Below are 19,228 nucleotides of genomic sequence, written 5' to 3'. Positions count from 1 at the left end.
TAACCTGATGATCATAGCTCAATGCTACGCACAATTTATCACTAGATTAAAGGTTTGATTTGATTTAACTTGTCCATTAATTTGTAAGGAATATAACAATTCATTGTGATTTAGTTGTTTGACAAATATTTGCTGTTTAATCATTTCCAAAAAGGTTCAATGATTTGAATCTTCACATTGATGGAATGGATAGCATCAAGAAATGTTACAATTGATATTGATGAGGTTAACGTAATAAGGTTTATTTGATCTTGCACATTAATCGGCTAATTAACATGATTTATGGAAGTTAAAATTTATAATAAGTAAAATGACATATTAAACATGATCATCGATACTAGTAACAATAGACTAAATTATTCAGAGTTTGACTTGAAAGCATTTTTTATTCAGAATAATTTGCATTTCACTTGAATCTTGTGAACAGTTTCTGAGTTTTTATGAGATCGTCATCGCTTGTCTAACAGCGAAAATTTGAGCAACAAAATTCCCATCATCCTATTTTTGAGTGTTACTTTAGTCATCGAATTGCCTGTCATCCTGAAAATGTGAAAGTAGAAGAAGAATAATCTTTTTTCTTATGTTTCGTCTTGAAGGTTCAGTTCCTTCTTCCATCAATTTCTACTTCTTTCAAACAATGAGTATTCCAGTTTATCTCAAGACCTTTTCCGCTTAAACTAACTGAGCAACAATACGAAAAAAAACATCTAAAACATCTCTTTGTAGCAAAAGTTAATGTAACTTACAAAACTTGTAAGACATTAATTGTTTATGTTTTCAAGTTTCATTGTTCCCATCTTCAGAGAGCTAAAATGCTCAGTTTCAATCAATCTCAATTCCATGATTACAATCATTTTCAGTAATAACTTGATAACTAGGTAAAGCTAGTAGTAGTAGTACAGATACACAAGATAACTCATACACAAGATAACTCACTTTTAATCGATATTTAATTAATAAAATTGACCATTAAATTAAGTTCAATGTCCATGTTAATTAATGCGGAACTATTTTTGAACTTTATGAAACCATTATCTAAGTTCAAGTTTAAGGTTAATTGTTTGTAATTATTTTATGCTTTGTTGATTCAATAATGATACTTTTGAACTAACTAAAGTCAAGCTAATTGTTTTACGTTATTCTTGGCTGAACAAATGTAACAATATTACTGATGTAATCAACGAACTGAATAATGATACTTAGTTCAATGTGAAATAATTATCTTTGCTACTCACCGTTGCACAAATGTATCAATTTTACTAGATCAACGAACTGAATAATGACATTTTACAGTAGCAGGTATGATCAGTTATTTCGAAGCGGAACAAATAATTCCGGAAGCGTATAGTTTGACTTGACTAAAATTACAATCCTTTTCCACTATAAAAAGACAATTAAGATTTGTTTTTTTGTCATTCGTACCCAATATTTCAAAGATGATGTTTGGGAACGATGAAGAAGAGTTACCTGCTTTAGAATTGATACTTGACATATCACAAGTTTACCCTCGAAGTGAAATGAATACTATCCCCGTTGCAACCATTTCAGATGGTCGAAACAATTTTGAATCCACACCACTCATAGCAACAATCCGCCCTCGAGTTACTTCAGCAAGGATGATTTTCAATCAAAGATCTCCTTCTGGATGTTTTGCACGACATGTCGATGCTGAGTATCCAGATTATATCACACTTGCAAGCAGATTGTCAACGTACGGCGATTGGATAAATACAAATATATCCTCGACTGCATTAGCTGAAGCTGGTTTTTACTACACTAAGAAATTAGACATTGTTGCATGTTTCCATTGTGGTGTACATATATGTGACTGGCTTTCTGCTGAAAATCCTTGGGTTTCGCATGCAAAGTTTTCTCCTTGGTGCACATTCATTTACATTAGATGTGGGAAAAGTTTCATTGATTCATGTCTTAAAAATGAACCGATACAAACACAAGATTCATCACTAGTTGAGCCAACAGAAAGTCGCTATACATGTAAGGTTTGCCTGGAAAAAGAAATTGGCGCCTGTTTTTACCCTTGCGATCATTGTGTCACTTGTATCAAATGTGCACCAGGTATCGCTAGTTGTCCTATCTGTCGTGCAGAAATAAAAGGGGTTTTTAGACTGAAACTCATTGAATAAGTTGCATTCATCATGCAGTACCTGCAAGAAAACGTTTATATTGCTAACATTGTAACATCCTTTACTTTAAACTCTAAACTTTCTCGAGAACTAATTAAACAAAATTTTCCCTTTATCAAGTACACAAAATCTTTTTCGGGAGGTATAATGAAATATCCCGACGGTTGTCTCTTGATTTTCGATTCGGGAAAGATAAACATTACCGGAGTACAAAATATTTCAACATCATTTTTACTTATTGATCGTTTTTGCTCCAAATACCCCGCTGAGGTTCGTGTTACAGCATACAGAATCGTAAACATTACTGCCACCTCAATGATTGTTGGAGACTTTGATTATCAAAAATTAATACTTCATCCTGGAGCCACTTATGAACCTGAACTTTTTCCAGGCATAAACCTTAAACTTGATAACTCAAACGTTACTTTCATCATTTTTAGATCAGGAAAAGTTATAATAACAGGTTTGAAAAATTATGAATCGGTGTATCATTACTGTGATGAATTTGACTATAACATAAGACTGAAGCCAATATAAAGATAATGATTTTCATGCATTTATCAAAATTGCAACAATGGATATGTCTCCAGCTGATTATCATCGAATGTGGTACAAAAAAGTACTCTTTTCTGTACAATTAATCGTATTAATTGCAATGCTTATAACAGCAATTACTAATATTGTGCTTAAAACTGGTAATTTACCACTTTGGACGGCTGTACTCGGATCCTCCCTCGGTTATTTGCTTCCGAATCCAAAATTGGGATCTTTCAAATCGGAAAATGTAATACAAACACCCTCTAATCCCTCATCAGTTGTAACCTGAAAATTTCAATATAAACCAATAAAAATAATTTTTTTTTCAATAAAAATGTCTGTCTCTGTTTATTTGAAACATCCTTTTACAATGCTAATAGCAGGACCAACTGGTTCTGGTAAAACTTATTTCATTAGAGACATGATCAACAAAGCGGCATATATTTGTGATCCACCTCCAAAGTCTATCACTTATCTTTATGGAGAGTATCAAAAAATGTTCAATTCAATGAATGAAGTGAAATTCATTGAAGGACTACAAGAAGAAATAGTTAATGAACTCGGTAATGATGAGCCACAGTGGTTAGTTATAGACGATTTAATGCTAGAGGCAGTTAATCAAACTTTTGTTAGTAACTTGTTTACCAAAGGGTCACATCATAGAAATATTTCTGTAATTTTAATTACTCAAAACTTTTTCATGAAAGGAAAAGAGAGTCGAAATATAAGTCTCAATAGTCAATATGTTGTATGTTTTAAAAACCCGCGTGATAAATCTATGATTACAAACATAGGACGTCAAATGTTTCCGACAAAAATAAAGAAATTTCAGGCCGCCTATGAAGATGCGACTCAGGGGCCATATTCTTATCTTTTTATTGATCTTAAACCTGATACAGCTGAAAAGATAAGGTTATTAACGAATGTTTTCAATGAACATGATAAACCCATGTATACGTATGTGATATAAATTATATAAAGGTTAAATAATTTTTGTATACAACATAAATGTCGATTGAAGGTGTTAAAAAGTGTCTTCCGACATTAAAAAAACTTGCTAAAGCCAAGACAAGGAAGCAAAGAGAAAAACTTTTAGCTAAAGCAAAATCTTGCATATTTTATTCTATCTCTGAAATAAGTAAAAACACACTCAACGGAAATATACCAGTTCAAGACTCATCAAAGGCAAAACTTGCCCCCTACAAGCTTGAACTTAGAAAACTCTCAAGAAAAAGTATTCCCCTGAAAGCTAGAAAAGAAATAATTTTACAAAGCGGTGGTGCTTTCTTACCTGCACTACTTTGGCCAGCAATATCTTATCTAGGTGGAAAGTTGGCAGATAAATTTATACAATGAATGTAATGAATAAAATGGTATTAATTCCAGAAAAAGAATATCATCTTCTCAAAAGTGACCTTAAAAATGATGATAATGTGACCCCTGTTGCTGAACAGGCAAGAGTTGAGAAAATTGAAAAGAATAAAACTGATCCTGAAATTAAATTAAATGAATATAAAGAAAGCTTTAGAAAAGCGGTCCAAAAATATGAAAAGAAATTATCTAAAAGACCTAAAAAGGATAACAAAGTTGTGAAATGTCAGACACTCAATTGGACCAACGTGAAGAACTTTTGAAACGGCTTTATTATGACTTGGATAGTCACGGTAGTTTCGGAGGTGCTAAAAGACTTTATAGAGTTGCGAAGGAGCATGACCCATCGATTGAATACAATGATGTAAAACAATGGTTGATGAAGCAAGAAACGTATACAAACTTTCGGGTACGACGGAAAAACTTTCAAAGGCTAGCTGTATTGGTTGATAGAATCGATGAGCAATGGCAAGCAGATCTTATGGACATGTCCTATTGGTCAGGGCAAAACGATGGAGTCAATCATTTACTTGTTGTGATTGATATACTGAGTAGATTTGCATGGATACAACCGTGTAGAGATAAAGCAGCACCCACAATCATAAATGCTTTTTCTGAAATTTTTTCTTCAGGAAGAAAGCCTGAAAAACTACAAACGGACCAAGGACGAGAATTCAACAATAACAGGTTTAAATTTTTTTGCACATCTCAGGGTGTGCATTATTTCACGACAACTGACGCATCAATAAAATGTGCTTTAGCTGAACGTTTAATACGAACATTACGTTCTCGTATATACCGTTTCATTTACCATAAACATACACATCGATACATTGATGACTTACAAAACATTGTTAATAATTACAACAACTCTTACCACAGAACTATTAAGACAACTCCAAACTCTGTAACACAAGATAATCAACAATATATCGTGCAAACTATTCAGAGATCAATAAAAAATGAAGAGAATAAAAAGAAAACTTTCAATGAAAATGACTTTGTTAAAATTCCATTAAATACTGGCAATTTCGAAAAAGATGCAGTACAGAAATGGACTGATGAAGTGTTCAAAGTTTCAGGGGTTAAAGAAACGCCTCAAAAATTCATCTATAAATTGAAAGATCTACAAGGTGAAAATATATCATCAATTTTTTATCCTGAAGAATTACAAAAGGTTGATTTTGACCCTAATAAATTGCGCAGAGTTGAAAAGATAATCAGGAGAGTTTATGACAGATCACGAAGACAATATAAGTACTTAGTCAAGTGGGAAGGCTGGCCAAGGAAATTCAATAGTTGGATATCCGATATCACTCTTGCAAATGACAGCAATTAACTTTACAATTGACCTAGTGTCAAATGGGTCTACAGACATCTTTCCAGAAAATACATTATCAAAATTTCAAAATCAAATTGATCCTGCATTGGAACTTGATGGTGATTGGGAAGTTGCACTAACAGAAATTTATTTTCCCATCAAATTTGCTATTGATATATCAGAGAAAATGCAAGTTAATTTTAACATTTTGTATACAGCATTCACCTTTTATCCAAATATCGACTTGCGAGTGATATACCCTCCTGAACAAAAGTGGAGGAAATATGACACTTTGGGTGGTGATTATGAGTCATCTGTTGATATTTTTCCAGATGACTCTGTTAATGCGATAATAGATAAACTCAACACTTCAATGATGGCAAATTTGAAAAGTATCGCTCCTACACTTGTTTTCGATTCCTATCCTAAATTTGTTTGCGAAAATGGGAAAACAATCTTCTATCCTGGTCTTCTCACTACAAAAAAAGATAAAGCTACCCCGCTTAATGTTCGTTTAAATGGTCCTGTTGATGAGATAAAAGCAAAATACAAAAAAGATTATAACATTGATTTAGAAGAGATAGGCACGCTGTCAAATGCACCGGTCCCGAAGCCTTTAAGACATTATTACAAAAACATATTTATTGATGGAATGCACACTTATAGTGCTGCAGATGGAGAAGAAACTGAGAAATACAAAGAAATTGCATCTACTGTTTTTGTTCCGCAATTTTCAGACGGGAAATTAATGGAATATTTAGGCTTCTCTCCATCAGCGGATGCTTTAATCGATAATATTGATCATTTCAAACAGGAAGTTGTAGTAACAACACCTCTTTATCATAAAAATAATGTCAATCTGATGTACGTATATACTGATATCATACGAGATCATGCGGTTGGAGGAACTAAAGCGCCTGTATTGAGAGCAGTACCACTGACGACTGGTATTTATCAAGGAATCGGTTATTGTACATTTGAGCATCGAATATATTATCCAGTGCGGAAAAACCATATCGAAAATATTGCGATTTTTTGCTTGGATGATACTGGAGAGCAGATTAAATTTGCAAACATTGGAAGAGTTTTTGTAAGCTTAGATTTTCGTAAAAAGAATTAATATAAAGAAAACAATGTATTTAAATGGTGAATTGAATAAAATGATTCAAAGAAAAACTTACTGTCCTAAAGATAGTGATTTCAATGACTATTTTGCACATCAAGTCGGTTCTGGATTCGGTGACATTAGAATAGTCAGAGGTCCTAGGTATCAAAGAGGGTATGGCTTCGGTAGCTTCTTCTCTCGCTTAGCTATGCCTGTTATAAGGTATTTAGGCAAAGAAGCTCTGAATAAAGGAGTCAGTATCGGTAAGCGTGTAGTTCAAGACCCTCAAATTCAACAAGCTTTCAAAGATAGTGTTAAAGATTTGGCAAATAAAGGACTAGCTAAAATTAAGGAAAAGGTTGTAACACAAGAAGGAAGTGGACGAAAAAGATTATATAAAAGGAGGCAAAAGTCTAAACCTCAAAAATCTTTGCGTAAAGTGAAGAAGCACACTCTGAAAAGAGTGAGCAAAAAGAAAGGAATCAAAAAGAGGAGAGTAATAAGAAAACAACGAGATATTTTCAAATAATGGAGTATATACATGCATCTTCGTCTCCAGCTACTATTGCTGAGCTTGATTTATTTCAATTTCCCCCAACACAGACTGTCATTGAAAGTATCTATGACACAGAATACAGACCGATAGGATCGATTGCGAAAGCTAATGTATTTGAATTCATAGTGCCAGCTTCGGAACACTACACTGACCTCTCTGCAACGTATTTGTATGCAAAAATGAAGATTGACGTACCCACAGGAAAAAGTGTTACACCCACAAACAATTTTGCTGCCTCACTATTTGAGCAACTTGATGTTTATTTTGGGAGTGTAAACGTCACACCTGGAAATAGTTTATACCACTATCAGTCATACATTGATGACATATTTTTCAAGTATAAATCACCCCTTGATGATTGTCAAATGATTAATGATACGGAATCTGCAAGATCTGATAGAATCAAAGATAAAAAAGAGTTTGACATTATAATACCTATTCACGCTCCAATGTTTCAACAAGAAAAATTTTTGATTGATAATGTGCCCATCTCGTTACGATTCAAATGTGCACCGCAGACTTTTGGATTGAACAGCGCAACAGAAGTAACTCCGCTGAGTGTAGAGTTTACACAGCTTTCTCTTTTCATAAGGCGAGTTAAATTGTATGCTCCAGTACAAATGGCAATCACTTCACAATTGGAAAAGAGTCCGGCAAAGTATTACTTTCAAAGGAATGAAGTCAAATCATTTCATCTACCAAAAGACTTTGCTGCAAATAGCATTGACAATGTATACAATGGACAGTTACCACGCAAAATTATTGTTGGTTTTGTTTCTGATGATGCATTTAATGCGAAATTGACAAAAGACTCATTCAATTTTGAACATAAAAATCTGCAAAGCGCTACGATTGTCGTAAATGGAACTAAAATACCGAGTACACCTTATCAGCCTGATTTCAAAAATAAATTATTCATGAGAGAATACTTTAATGTTTTCCGCTCCATGAATCAAGATAATGGAATACCTAAAATCAATCTAAAATATCAAAATTATTCTGATAAATATCCACTTCTTGTTTTTGATTTAACCGATGATGGTACTCTCGCAAGTGATTCAGGTGTATTATCTATGATCAAGAGAGGCAATGTTCGTATGGATATTCAATTTTCTTCTGCTCTTAGTGAAGGGATGCATATGCTGGTGTTTGCTATATATGATAGCGTTCTACAAATTGATGCAGCACGTAATATTGTCACGGACTACTGATGGCTTTAACAACATTAGATATACAAAACCAACTCGTAAAATACAAAAATTTCAAAGGAGTATACGCAATTGATAAACTTCCACTTACTTTGTTTCCAAAACCTTTCGGAATCGTAATCAATCTCGATCCAAGCTGGAAATCTGGCTCACATTGGACAGCAGTATTTATACCAATATACGGCAGTGGAATTTATTTCGATTCTTATGGGCAGCAACCTCCTGAAATGATAAAAACCTATTTGGAAAGAAACTGTAAACGTTATGATTATATCTATAATGTAGATGTATTTCAAGGAGACTTGTCGATCAAATGTGGTTATTTTTGTATCTCTTTCTTGAAAAGTTGCTTTACTGGTTCTTACTTACCTTTTTTGAAATGTGAACAAAAACACAATGAAAATATAATAAACAAAATTTATTAAAATAAGATTTAAAATTAAATGTAATTAAATGAATAAATCAAAGAATGAAATTACAAAACGTTGGAAATAGTATCTGCAATATCATCAATTTCCATTTCATCCCATGCTTTAAAAACATCTTCCCATGAATCCCCCTCTATCACCGGTATAGGTTTATTGCACAGGTCCATTTTTTTCAAAGCAGGATCCTCAAATTTTATTGCCTCGGGTTTTCCCTCATTACACCATTGCTCCAACTCTTCCATATTGATTTCGGTTTCTGGCTGTTCTGATTCTTTTTTTGTTTCACCCCATTTTATGCTTTTAATCCATAATTCGATCAGCATTCTCGTCGTCAATTCGAAAACGAATGGCTTTCTAGTTGCCACCAGAGGGATTCGGCTTCTCTTTGCCTTTTTTTGATTGATTTTCATCATTCGCTGTTTCATGTTATACTTTGCCATCTGTAAAAGAAAGAAAAGAGAAACATTAATAAAATGCAAAAAAGAAAATGATTTAGGGATGTGTGGAAGAGATGGGTATAATGGACATGCAAATTATTGTAAAAGACTTTTAATTAAAATAAAAAGTTAGTAGAGATTACATTAAATAGAAAATACAAATACAGAAAAAATGTATTGGTTTAATCATGAGATAAACTTGTTTCGTGTCAAGAGATACTCCACAACAGTTTCAATCGTCTGCTCAGTAGTTAATTGCATGGGTAGTGTTTCTCCTCTCGCTTCTTTAGATAATCTGGCTTGTTCCAAGAAATAGTGCATAAAGTGCTCGTTTTTTCGTTTCTTTCTACCAAGACCGCTACTACATGGCTGTTCTTCTCTCGTCCTGTTATAAATTTGATTCTTTTTCTCATAATTTTTCCAATTTTCCAACCAAATACACACGTTTGATATTTCTCTTCTCAGCTTTGCGTGCAAGAAAATAACCTCCCTATTACCAATATCAGCAGCTACTCTTTTGAAATAAGCTTTTGTTTTTTCTGACCATCGCTCATCATGATGCAATTCCAGAAATAAACTTTTCATTTGTTTCAATTTTTGTCCTTCAATGAAAGTAAGCTGTATCCATTCCTTTGCCAAAGTCAAGAACAATTTATCAAACTCAATTTTCGTAGCTTGAATTTTGAAGAAAAGTGAAATTTCTTTGCTACTTGGAGCCATGATTTGCTGCAACATGATAAAAAACAAAAGATTTTGATTAAATTACAGAATGAAACAAAAACTGGAAGTTGCGCAGTGATTTAGGAAAGGTGGGTTTGGGTTTGATGTTAAGTTTAATAATTTAATTACCTTTTGTATATTCTTATTTTACAATTCTATAATGCCCGTATGCTAAAGTGCTAACTGCATCGTCCAAAATGTATCTCTTGTCATCAAGTGGAGAAAAAGATAGTTTATTTATCTCTACTGAAGAAATAGCATGATGTTTACTCTGTAACCTAAAGTTTTTATGCTTCAATAACACATTTTCGAAAAGACAAGCCTTATAATCCTCTATTGAAATCCCACTTTTAACAATTGCTTTTTGCACTCCCTTAGCAGTCATTTTTTTATTTGTACCATATTTGATAGCATAAAGTTTAGCTTTTATTGCAACTACTTCATCAATTATTTGCCCATTCATTTCATCTTTCAAATATCCTAGTTTCTTTTTATTTTCAATGCTGTACAAAAAGTGTGCTTGCGGATAATCAGAAAAATCCATAAGGTAATTGAATTCTTGCAAGTCATTGTATAAATCTTTTGTTTGTATTTTATAAATAAAACTGTCGGTGTCAGTGTAGATGAGAGACAATCTAGATCCATATTTAGGTTTGAAATGATCATAATGTAGTCTGTACATGTGTAACTTTGATAGTTCCAAGACTGTAAACCCTAAATAAATCGGTTTGTCGAGAATAACTTCAAACTTTCTCAACTTGATTATTGCAAGATCATTGTCTAGAATGTAAAATTGTTCAAACATTGGCTGCCTGATTTGCTGTAATGCTTGTTTTCCATTCGTAGCAATTATGACTTTACTATGTTTTCTTTTATCTTCTATGCTTTTTCCATACAATGAATTTACCATTAGTTTCCAAAAATCTTTAACGAATGATGATGTAGCTTTTTTTCTATTTTCTGTGCACATTTCAATATATGGTTTGAGCCAAGCTTCTTGCTCAAAACTAATAATGCGATGAATCTTTTTCAAAACTAGACCTTTCTCAATGTAGAAACGAAGATTTTTCTCATGCAGAACATAATTTTCTTTGTTCATCAAATTCGGAACAAGTTTCTTAGTTTTGTAACGCTTAATGCCTGCAGCTTCTAAAAAGCTCACAATTTCTTTTTGATAACCACTCAACTGTTCATATTCAACAGTTATCCTTTCAGGTGCCAAAGGATAATCATTATGAAGATCATGTAAACATGACGGATAGTCAAGATCAACCTCTAGAATGTAACCAGTTTTTCGGTCAGAATCAGAATGCAAAATTTCCTCAATTACACTTTGAAACATGTAAGGAGGAACCCATTCAAATTTTCGACAAGGCAGAACATCACTAAGAGCATATCCGTAGAGATTGTTAACGTCAAGATATGTTAAAAAAGAGCTTGGTTGATTAGGATCGAATTTCTCTGATAGTTCATTATTAGCGCATGCGTAACGGCACATAGAGCAAGATATTCCTCCCCTTATTTCCTCCTCAATCATTAAAACCATGTCAATATCAGTCAATAGATCCAACACAACACCAGTAAACTTCAAGGAGGCATCCCATGTTAGTCCCGGGGTTGAGAAATAGTGACAAGGATCTAATCCAAACTGTTTCAAACTAGTCGCACGAAAGTTTTGAAAAATAGCTGCAAGAAGTAAAACATCAACTTTAAGATAAATATCATGAAAGTCCCCAAGATTTTTACAATTAAAATGCTCCCATATATCGAGCAATCTATCGTGCAATTGTTTATCAATTGTTTTTAGTGACAGATGCGAAAAAAATTTATCAATAGATGGTAAACTTTCTTCTTCAAATCTTTCCCAAGAGTCCATGTATTCATAAGGCAGTGATCCCTTATTCAGAATATATGGTAAATCATCCTCGGAAAAGGTTTGACACAAAAATTTCTTCTTTTCTTCAGTTGATAAATTATTTGCTAATGTGTCCAAACTAGATAGCAAAAAAGCATAACTGTCCAAGAAGATGAAATCATCCATTATTATTGCAATATACTTTTCAGTATTTTGCGGTATTACATTTATTTTATGAATTTTATCTGTTTTTAGACCTCTGATTAGTAAATGAGCATCATAACCTTTCAGATTATGAAATATGATTGGAAGCCTATGAGGTAAACGCATTTTGAGATTGCATCGATTGTGCGCAGCTCCTCGGAATTTCCCAGTCAAGTGACAATGATCGATAACTTTATCATCTTGCAGCTGCTTGTTGCAAACATAACATTGAGTCGATGCTTCAAAAACATGTCTTTCAAAATTACTCAGCTGTGCTGGTTTTTTGTGCTGTTCAAGATGGTTGCGAAGGAAATCTTTCAACGTCAAAAGTGTGTCAATAAATATTTGACTTGCATTCAAGCCGCGATAAAATTTTTGAAATAAGATTTTATCATTCCAGTCAATTGCAACTAATCCAAACGAACATGCTTCATGTTTTTGATATTCAAACGTATTTTTAGTTAAAGCTTTGTTAGTTTTTACCAACAGAGCTTCAAAATCAGCATAGACAATATAAGGATAACTAATCGTTTTTTGTATCTGTCTAAATTTACATTTAGTTGGAATGTTTTCCTGACCAGGGAGAACGACACTTTGTGCAGTTTTATTGTAACAGACAAGTTCATGTTTAGATAGCGCTGTTTGATTTCTAAAACCTGAACAGCAATTATAACAGAAATAACGCTCCCAGGATCGACTGCTTTTGATGAATGCATTGAAATTTGTAATGCAATAATAATGTTCGTTGAATAAGAAAAGATTTGCATGCTTCAACTGACGTTCCTTAGCAACCATTAGCGGAACAACTTTCTTTTTTTCATCAGGTGTTAATGTATAAACATTCACAGAAACATTATTTCGTTTAGTAAAGCGTTTAACCTGTGAAAGCGTTGTCATACCATCTACTTGACTAAAGTCATATTGCTTTTCAAAAACTTTGTAATGCCCTATTCTTTCTTTATTCATTTTTTGAGGGTGTAAAGCCATAAGGATAGACCATTTGAAACAATCTTTTCTACATTTTGGAGATAATAAACTTTTCTTTTTGTTGAAATCAGATGGTAATTTTGTTGAATCACAGCCTCCACTATGTTCTTTCAGTTTTCCAACACGAATCTCAAGAACCTTCACACTCTGAAGCACCCATCCACTTCCACGTTGTGTGAATTGATCGATAGCCAACTCAATCTGTTCGATCCAGTTTTTAACAATAGTTTCAATATGATGCAGGTTTGTTAGGCTTAACATCTCAGCAACTTTATAAATTTCTGTTGTATCCGTTCCTCCTTCAGTTTTCTGTTTGATAAATTTAAGTAGAAGACATGCTTGCACTTTTACAGATCCAATTTTTTCAATGATATATTTAAGCAAAGATTGGATATTTTCCTTTTCAACAGCTAGTAGATGTTCAATTGATTTCCAACCATCAGCTTTTATGTACACAGCTAAAGCATTTCTATAGCTTCTTTTGTGCAATTTGAATGTTGCAAAATCTCCAATATCCTCACTCTGTTTTTGTCTACATTGATTAAGATGATTTAAGAAAGTTAAAGAAGAAAAGCTACTTTTACATTTCTTACAGACAACTTTTTTACACTTTGTTTTATGCAGAAGAAAAGATTTGTATTTCAAGAAACTTTGCTTACATGTTGAGCACGAAAACATTCTGAATAATGAAACTAAAGTCAAATGCTTTTTGCTTTAAATAAGTTTGAAACGGAATTTTTGGGAGAGCTCTCTTTTTATTAAATTTTTACCCGAATAAATGACAACCAAAATAAAAGATAATATAGATTAAGTGGAAATAATTAGAAAGTTTTTTCATAATAATTGGATAATACTTGTTAAGTGTAAAGTAAAATACTGAATGGCTCAATCATAAATAGATTGACACATTGCTGCAGCAATACCATCAACAACAGAATGAGAGTTCAGTTTGATAATTTCCTCGTCTGTTAGAACAAGTTTTGATTCTTTCGATTCGGTTTTCAATTCCAGTGCAAAAGATTTGCCATCAGCAGCTACTTCACCAAGCAGAGTGCGTCCAGGAAAAATGGAAAACTGGAAACCATTATCAGTCTGCTTCAAATAATGATGAAATCTCTCCTTAAGCTTCTCATACTCCTTATACTTGAGAAACAAACCGTATCGTGTTGGAATGTAGATTTTTTTACCTTGCCACTGTCCTTCCTTCTTACGACGAATGTCAACAAACGTTGTTCCTTGTGCAGACCGTGATTTGTGAACAGTAACCCACAAGGTTTGACTGATCTCAACATTGAGTAGTTGCTCAAATTCTTCGGTGAATTTTTTACGGTGTCCAGGTTTTTTAAGACTGTTTGAAACTTGTTGAGAGGCATTGGAACTTTCGTCGTTGGAACTCATGATAAAACCTTAACTGTTGAATGAGAAGAAACTGAATGAAGAAAAAATGAAGTGCTGCTGAACTTTTATACTTAAATCCCAGTCGATCCGAAGCCACTCCTACCACGCTCACCAACATTGATTAACTGCTCCACTTCAACCAAATCAGGAACTTCTGCTCTCTCGACAATCATTTGCGCTATACGCATCCCTTTTGTGATTGTGAAATCCTCATCAGACCAATTATGAAGTATTACCCTTATTTCCCCTGTATAATCAGGGTCAATAACACCACCGTGAACAACAATTCCTTTCGAAGCGAGACCTGAACGTGAGGCTAGTCTAACATAACAACCAGCAGGAGGTTGAACCTTGATTCCTGTTTTCACAATAGTTATTTTTCTTGATGGTAGAACCAAATTTTCATAGGACTGTAAATCATATCCAACTGAGTCGATTGTGCCTCTAGATGGAGTAGAGACATCTGGGTAACACTTACTGTAGAACATACTCATTTTGAATGATAACTTGCGTGAAAATCTCGTCTTTTTATGCTAAAATTCTGCAATTAGTCAGCAAAATTTTCTAAAATCGGAAGGTATGTCCACGTGAATACCTCCGCCCTACAAAGAGTTATTAGAGCGAGTTCATCATAAGCATTTATCGCAACAACACTATTACCAAAGTTGTGTAATATGATGATGAATTCATCATCGAAGGTATTTTTAATCACTGGAGCGATAACAAAAACACTACGGTTCAACAAATTGGGACTTGCAGAGCACTGTACGAATGTACTTTGAGGAGGTTTCAATCTGATTCCTGTTTTAATTATAGCTGATTCGTTTGGAGATAATTTAACGTCAGCGGTGGAATAAATAATATATCCTAATTTATCTTTTGCTTGTGCAATTATTGAAGGAGTTGAAGAACACTTACAGTATATAAACGACATTAGTTGCAAGTGTTTTTTTGCAAGTGTTCACTTAAAAACTTATGCTCACCATTAAATACTCAGCCCGACCAATTCAGGGCGTAAGTCACGGATCAAGTAATTCACTAAGTCAATGATCACGTGATCATCTGAAAGGTGGGCATATGTGATAAGGTGACACTTTAATTCATTTAAACTTTCATACTCGAGTGAGTTTTGGTCTAAATGCATCACGAAATAATCTGAAACGTAACCTGACCTTTGTGACTCAGTTTGAAGCAAGTAACCAGATTGACAACTTCAATGTTCTCTTGCAAGAATCTCATTATAAATAAAATTTTTAATCAATAAGTCTAAATACCGCTGCTACGAAAGAACGGCACATAGGACAAGTAGCGACACCTGGCTTCATTTTTAGCATGAAAAGGAACAGTTCGTTATATACTCATAAGCAAGGGGAAAGAATGAAAATGACAATGACCTTTTTGACCTTGAAAAATGAAAAGATAATTTAAAGTTGATAATTTATTATCAAAGAAGTATACCTCTATCTATTACTGTTTTCAAGTTATAAACCTAAAAAAATCAAGTTTAGCATAGTAAAATTTGTCGCAAAGGTATAATTTTTGAACGATAAGTGATATAAAAAATTAATGAATATAAAAGTTGTGTATTTTAATGAGACAAATCGAATGCAGTTTTTTGCGACAGAATCGGTTGAGGAATAAAGAAGTTATGGGAAATGCGAAAAGTCTATGGTAAAATGTCAATTTTCACATAGAAGGAGTGGTTTTTTCGCAGTTTTGTCAATGGCCAACTTATTCAGACCGAAGGTCTGAGAAAGTTGGTCTACCCAAAATAGGCCAAAATAGTCAGAAATACTTTTTACAGAAGTCATTTATCTTTGTCCATTGAGTTTCTATGCTTTTTTATTCACTTTGTTCATGTTTCAAATGCATGATAATTTTGAGTTGATAATTTATTATCAAAGAAGTATGAGTCTATCTATTACTGTTTTCAAGTTATAAACCTAAGACAAATCAAGGTTAGCATATAAAATTTGTCGCAAAGGTATAATTTTTGAACGATAAGTGATATAAAAAATTAATGAATATAAAAGTTGTGTATTTTAATGAGACAAATCGAATGCAGTTTTTTGCGACAAAATCGGTCGAGGAATAAAAAAGTTATGGGAAATTTAAAAAGTCTATGGTAAAATGTCAATTTTCACATAGAAGGAGTGGTTTTTTCGCCGTTTTGTCAATGGCCAACTTATTCAGACCGAAGGTCTGAGAAAGTTGGCCTACCCAAAATAGGCCGAAATAGTCAGAAATACTTTTTACAGAAGTCATTTATCTTTGTCCATTGAGTTTCTATGCTTTTTTATTCACTTTGTTCATGTTTCAAATGCATATACTAATTGCAAACAATTAACCGCAAACTTGATAATTGTTTCATAAAGTTCAAAAATAGTTCCGCATTAATTACCATGGGCATTGAACTTAATCAATAATTTAATGGTCAGTTTTATTAATTAAATATCGATTAAAAGTGAGTTATCTTGTGTATGAGTTATCTTGTGTATCTGTACTACTACTAAGCTTTAATGTGAAATAAGCAAGTAATGAAGGCAGCTTCGCGATTTTGTGATCTGTGTTTTCATATTCACCATTTTCACTCGGAAAAAATTCATTTGCGTTTGAGGAGATTCGTGATAAAAAAGCTAATCGATCGTTTCTTTTTGAATAGTTTTTTCTTCAGATTAACTTTTGAGTTTCATGTCTATCCATTTGATTTATCAACTGTAGCACATGTAAAACAGATATTTATGTCAAGTAAATTTTTTACTATTTTTTTTATATTTTTCATTCAGAAAATTTCGAATCAAATATTTAAAATTTCAAGTTACCTGTTTTTTTTATTCTGACTCTCTTTCTCTCTTTAATGATTGACTTGAGTTGATTGTTTGACTGGATACAATCAAATCTATAATAGTTAACCAAAGTTGATTGTTAATCAAATACATACATTATCTTGTATTTCATTTTTACCTTTCTTCCTTTTCCTCCTCCCTTCACTTTTATTTGTTTGCATTAAATGTTAATACTTTTTATTTCATTTTTTTATTATTTATTATTTATTAATCATTAATCATTTTACGTATTTTTTGCTTTCCTTTTTCCTCTTATCATCGATAACCTTAGGTTGGCGGAACATTAATTTCAGATAAAGTTTCTATGACTTCAACTGCTTCAATGAATCCGGCAACAGCCGAAAATGCATTCCTTAATAAGGCAAAATGGCTGGAAATGTATGGAGTTGACATGCACACAGTTTTAGGCAAAGACGGCAATGAATATTTTCTTGGTCTAACACCAACCGGAATCCTGGTTTTTGCCGGTACCTCAAAGATTGGTCTCTTTTTCTGGCCCAAAATAATTAAACTTGACTTTAAGGGAACCAAATTAACACTGGTTGTGGTTGAAGATGATGAATCTGGCCGTGAACAGGAGCATACATTTGTTTTCCGAATGCCTACAGTTAAATCATGTAAACATCTGTGGAAATGTTGTGTTGAACATCACGCTTTCTTCCGTCTTAAATCGAGCCAAACAGGGGCACCAGTTAAACAGAAGCAAGGTTTCATGAGAATGGGAAGTCGCTTTCGTTTCTCTGGTCGAACTGAATTTCAAACTACCCTGCAAGGAGCAATAGTCAAGGAACCTGAGCGAAGGTTTGAAAGAAGACCCTCTCAACGGTATACTAGTCGACGAAGGGTAACTAATCATTCAACAAGAACAACATCGACAACACCGATAACAACCAACAATGATACCGGTAATTTTAGTCGAAGTGTAACAATTAAACGTAATTCTGGTCAAAGTGAGGTTAAATCATCACTATCTTCATCACTTTCTTCATCAGCTGCTGTTGTACCTTCATTATCAACAACAGAATCTTCATCAACCTCGGTTTCATCGACTCTTACCGCATCTACTGTACCTATTGATACAAAAATGAATGGTAAAAAGGTTAAAAGTAAAGAGGAGATTGGCTCATCGATTGGAGCCACTTTTGAGGAAGGTGATGTTAAATTTGGTGTTAATGGTTTAACAAGTCATTCGTCAACCTCACTTCTTTCAACATCGTCAGTTTCCTCAGTCTCTGTATCCAGTCCGTCTAGCAAGTTCAAATCATCATCTAAAAAATTACCCGGTGCAACCTCACAATCAAATAAATCATCAGCTGAATGCATTTCAATTGTTAATGGTACCAATAAAACACTGTCTTCTACATCAAATGAAGAAGATGTTGTTACCGTTGATAGTATCAAAGATAAAACTGGTTCAATAACAAATGTGCCAAAAGACAGTAAAAAAGCAAAATTGCCGAAAGAAAGTGACCCAAAACATTCTACACTGACAAATTTACCCACAAGAACAAAATCATCCCTGTCATCATCTTCATCTGCATCAACTTCATCGTCATCTCCTCTTCCACCCTCATCAACAACAGTTTGTGATACATGTCAATCAACTAATGATAGCGAATTAAATCAATCACCAGCTCCTGATAATAATCAATCTCATATTGAGAATGATACAAATTTTACAGAAAATGTTGGTAGCAAAAAGACTAATAATGCTAATAACATTACTAATCAAAGTAAAATTACACTTGGTAAATATGATGAAAAGGGCAAAGCAATGGTTGATGCTTGTAATAATATAGATGTAAATGAAGGCGATCCAACGACAGATATATTAACTGAAACATCATTTGCAACCTCAACACCAGTCACCAAATCAATCAAGATACCAAAATCATCGTCACTCAATGCAACCGATGAAGAATCCATTTCAAAGAAGGAGAAACGCAAAAATTATAATCTTCCAAGACGATCAAATACAACTGTATCAAGCAGAAATACAATCACTACGGAGCTTTAGAATCAATGTTAACATCTAATGTAAACTCTAATTAATTTAAAAGATTACTGTTTCTACGGGCATTTCCATATTAATAAAATAATTTTCAAATTCA

The 19,228-nt window shown here is 33.3% G+C and overlaps 1 protein-coding gene across 1 annotated transcript in view; it reads left to right on the top strand.

The window, feature by feature from the left end:
* Positions 1-19,228, top strand: part of LOC107366822 (uncharacterized) — a 25,065-nt gene extending 5,837 nt beyond the window's left edge. Inside the window, exon 3 of the mRNA XM_089268237.1 lies at positions 17,389-19,228. Coding sequence (XP_089124363.1) covers positions 17,389-19,134 — 1,746 coding nt within the window. The 3' untranslated portion in view covers positions 19,135-19,228. The remainder of the gene's footprint in view (positions 1-17,388) is intronic.

Source organism: Tetranychus urticae, chromosome 2, assembly GCF_039701765.1.
Source record: "Tetranychus urticae isolate SD_2017Ah chromosome 2, NJAU_TeUrti_SD_1.0, whole genome shotgun sequence".
In the NCBI taxonomy this organism is placed as follows: Eukaryota; Metazoa; Arthropoda; class Arachnida; order Trombidiformes; family Tetranychidae; genus Tetranychus; species Tetranychus urticae.
Note: the sequence above shows the minus strand (reverse complement) of the source record. Positions and strands in the feature narration are given on the sequence as shown.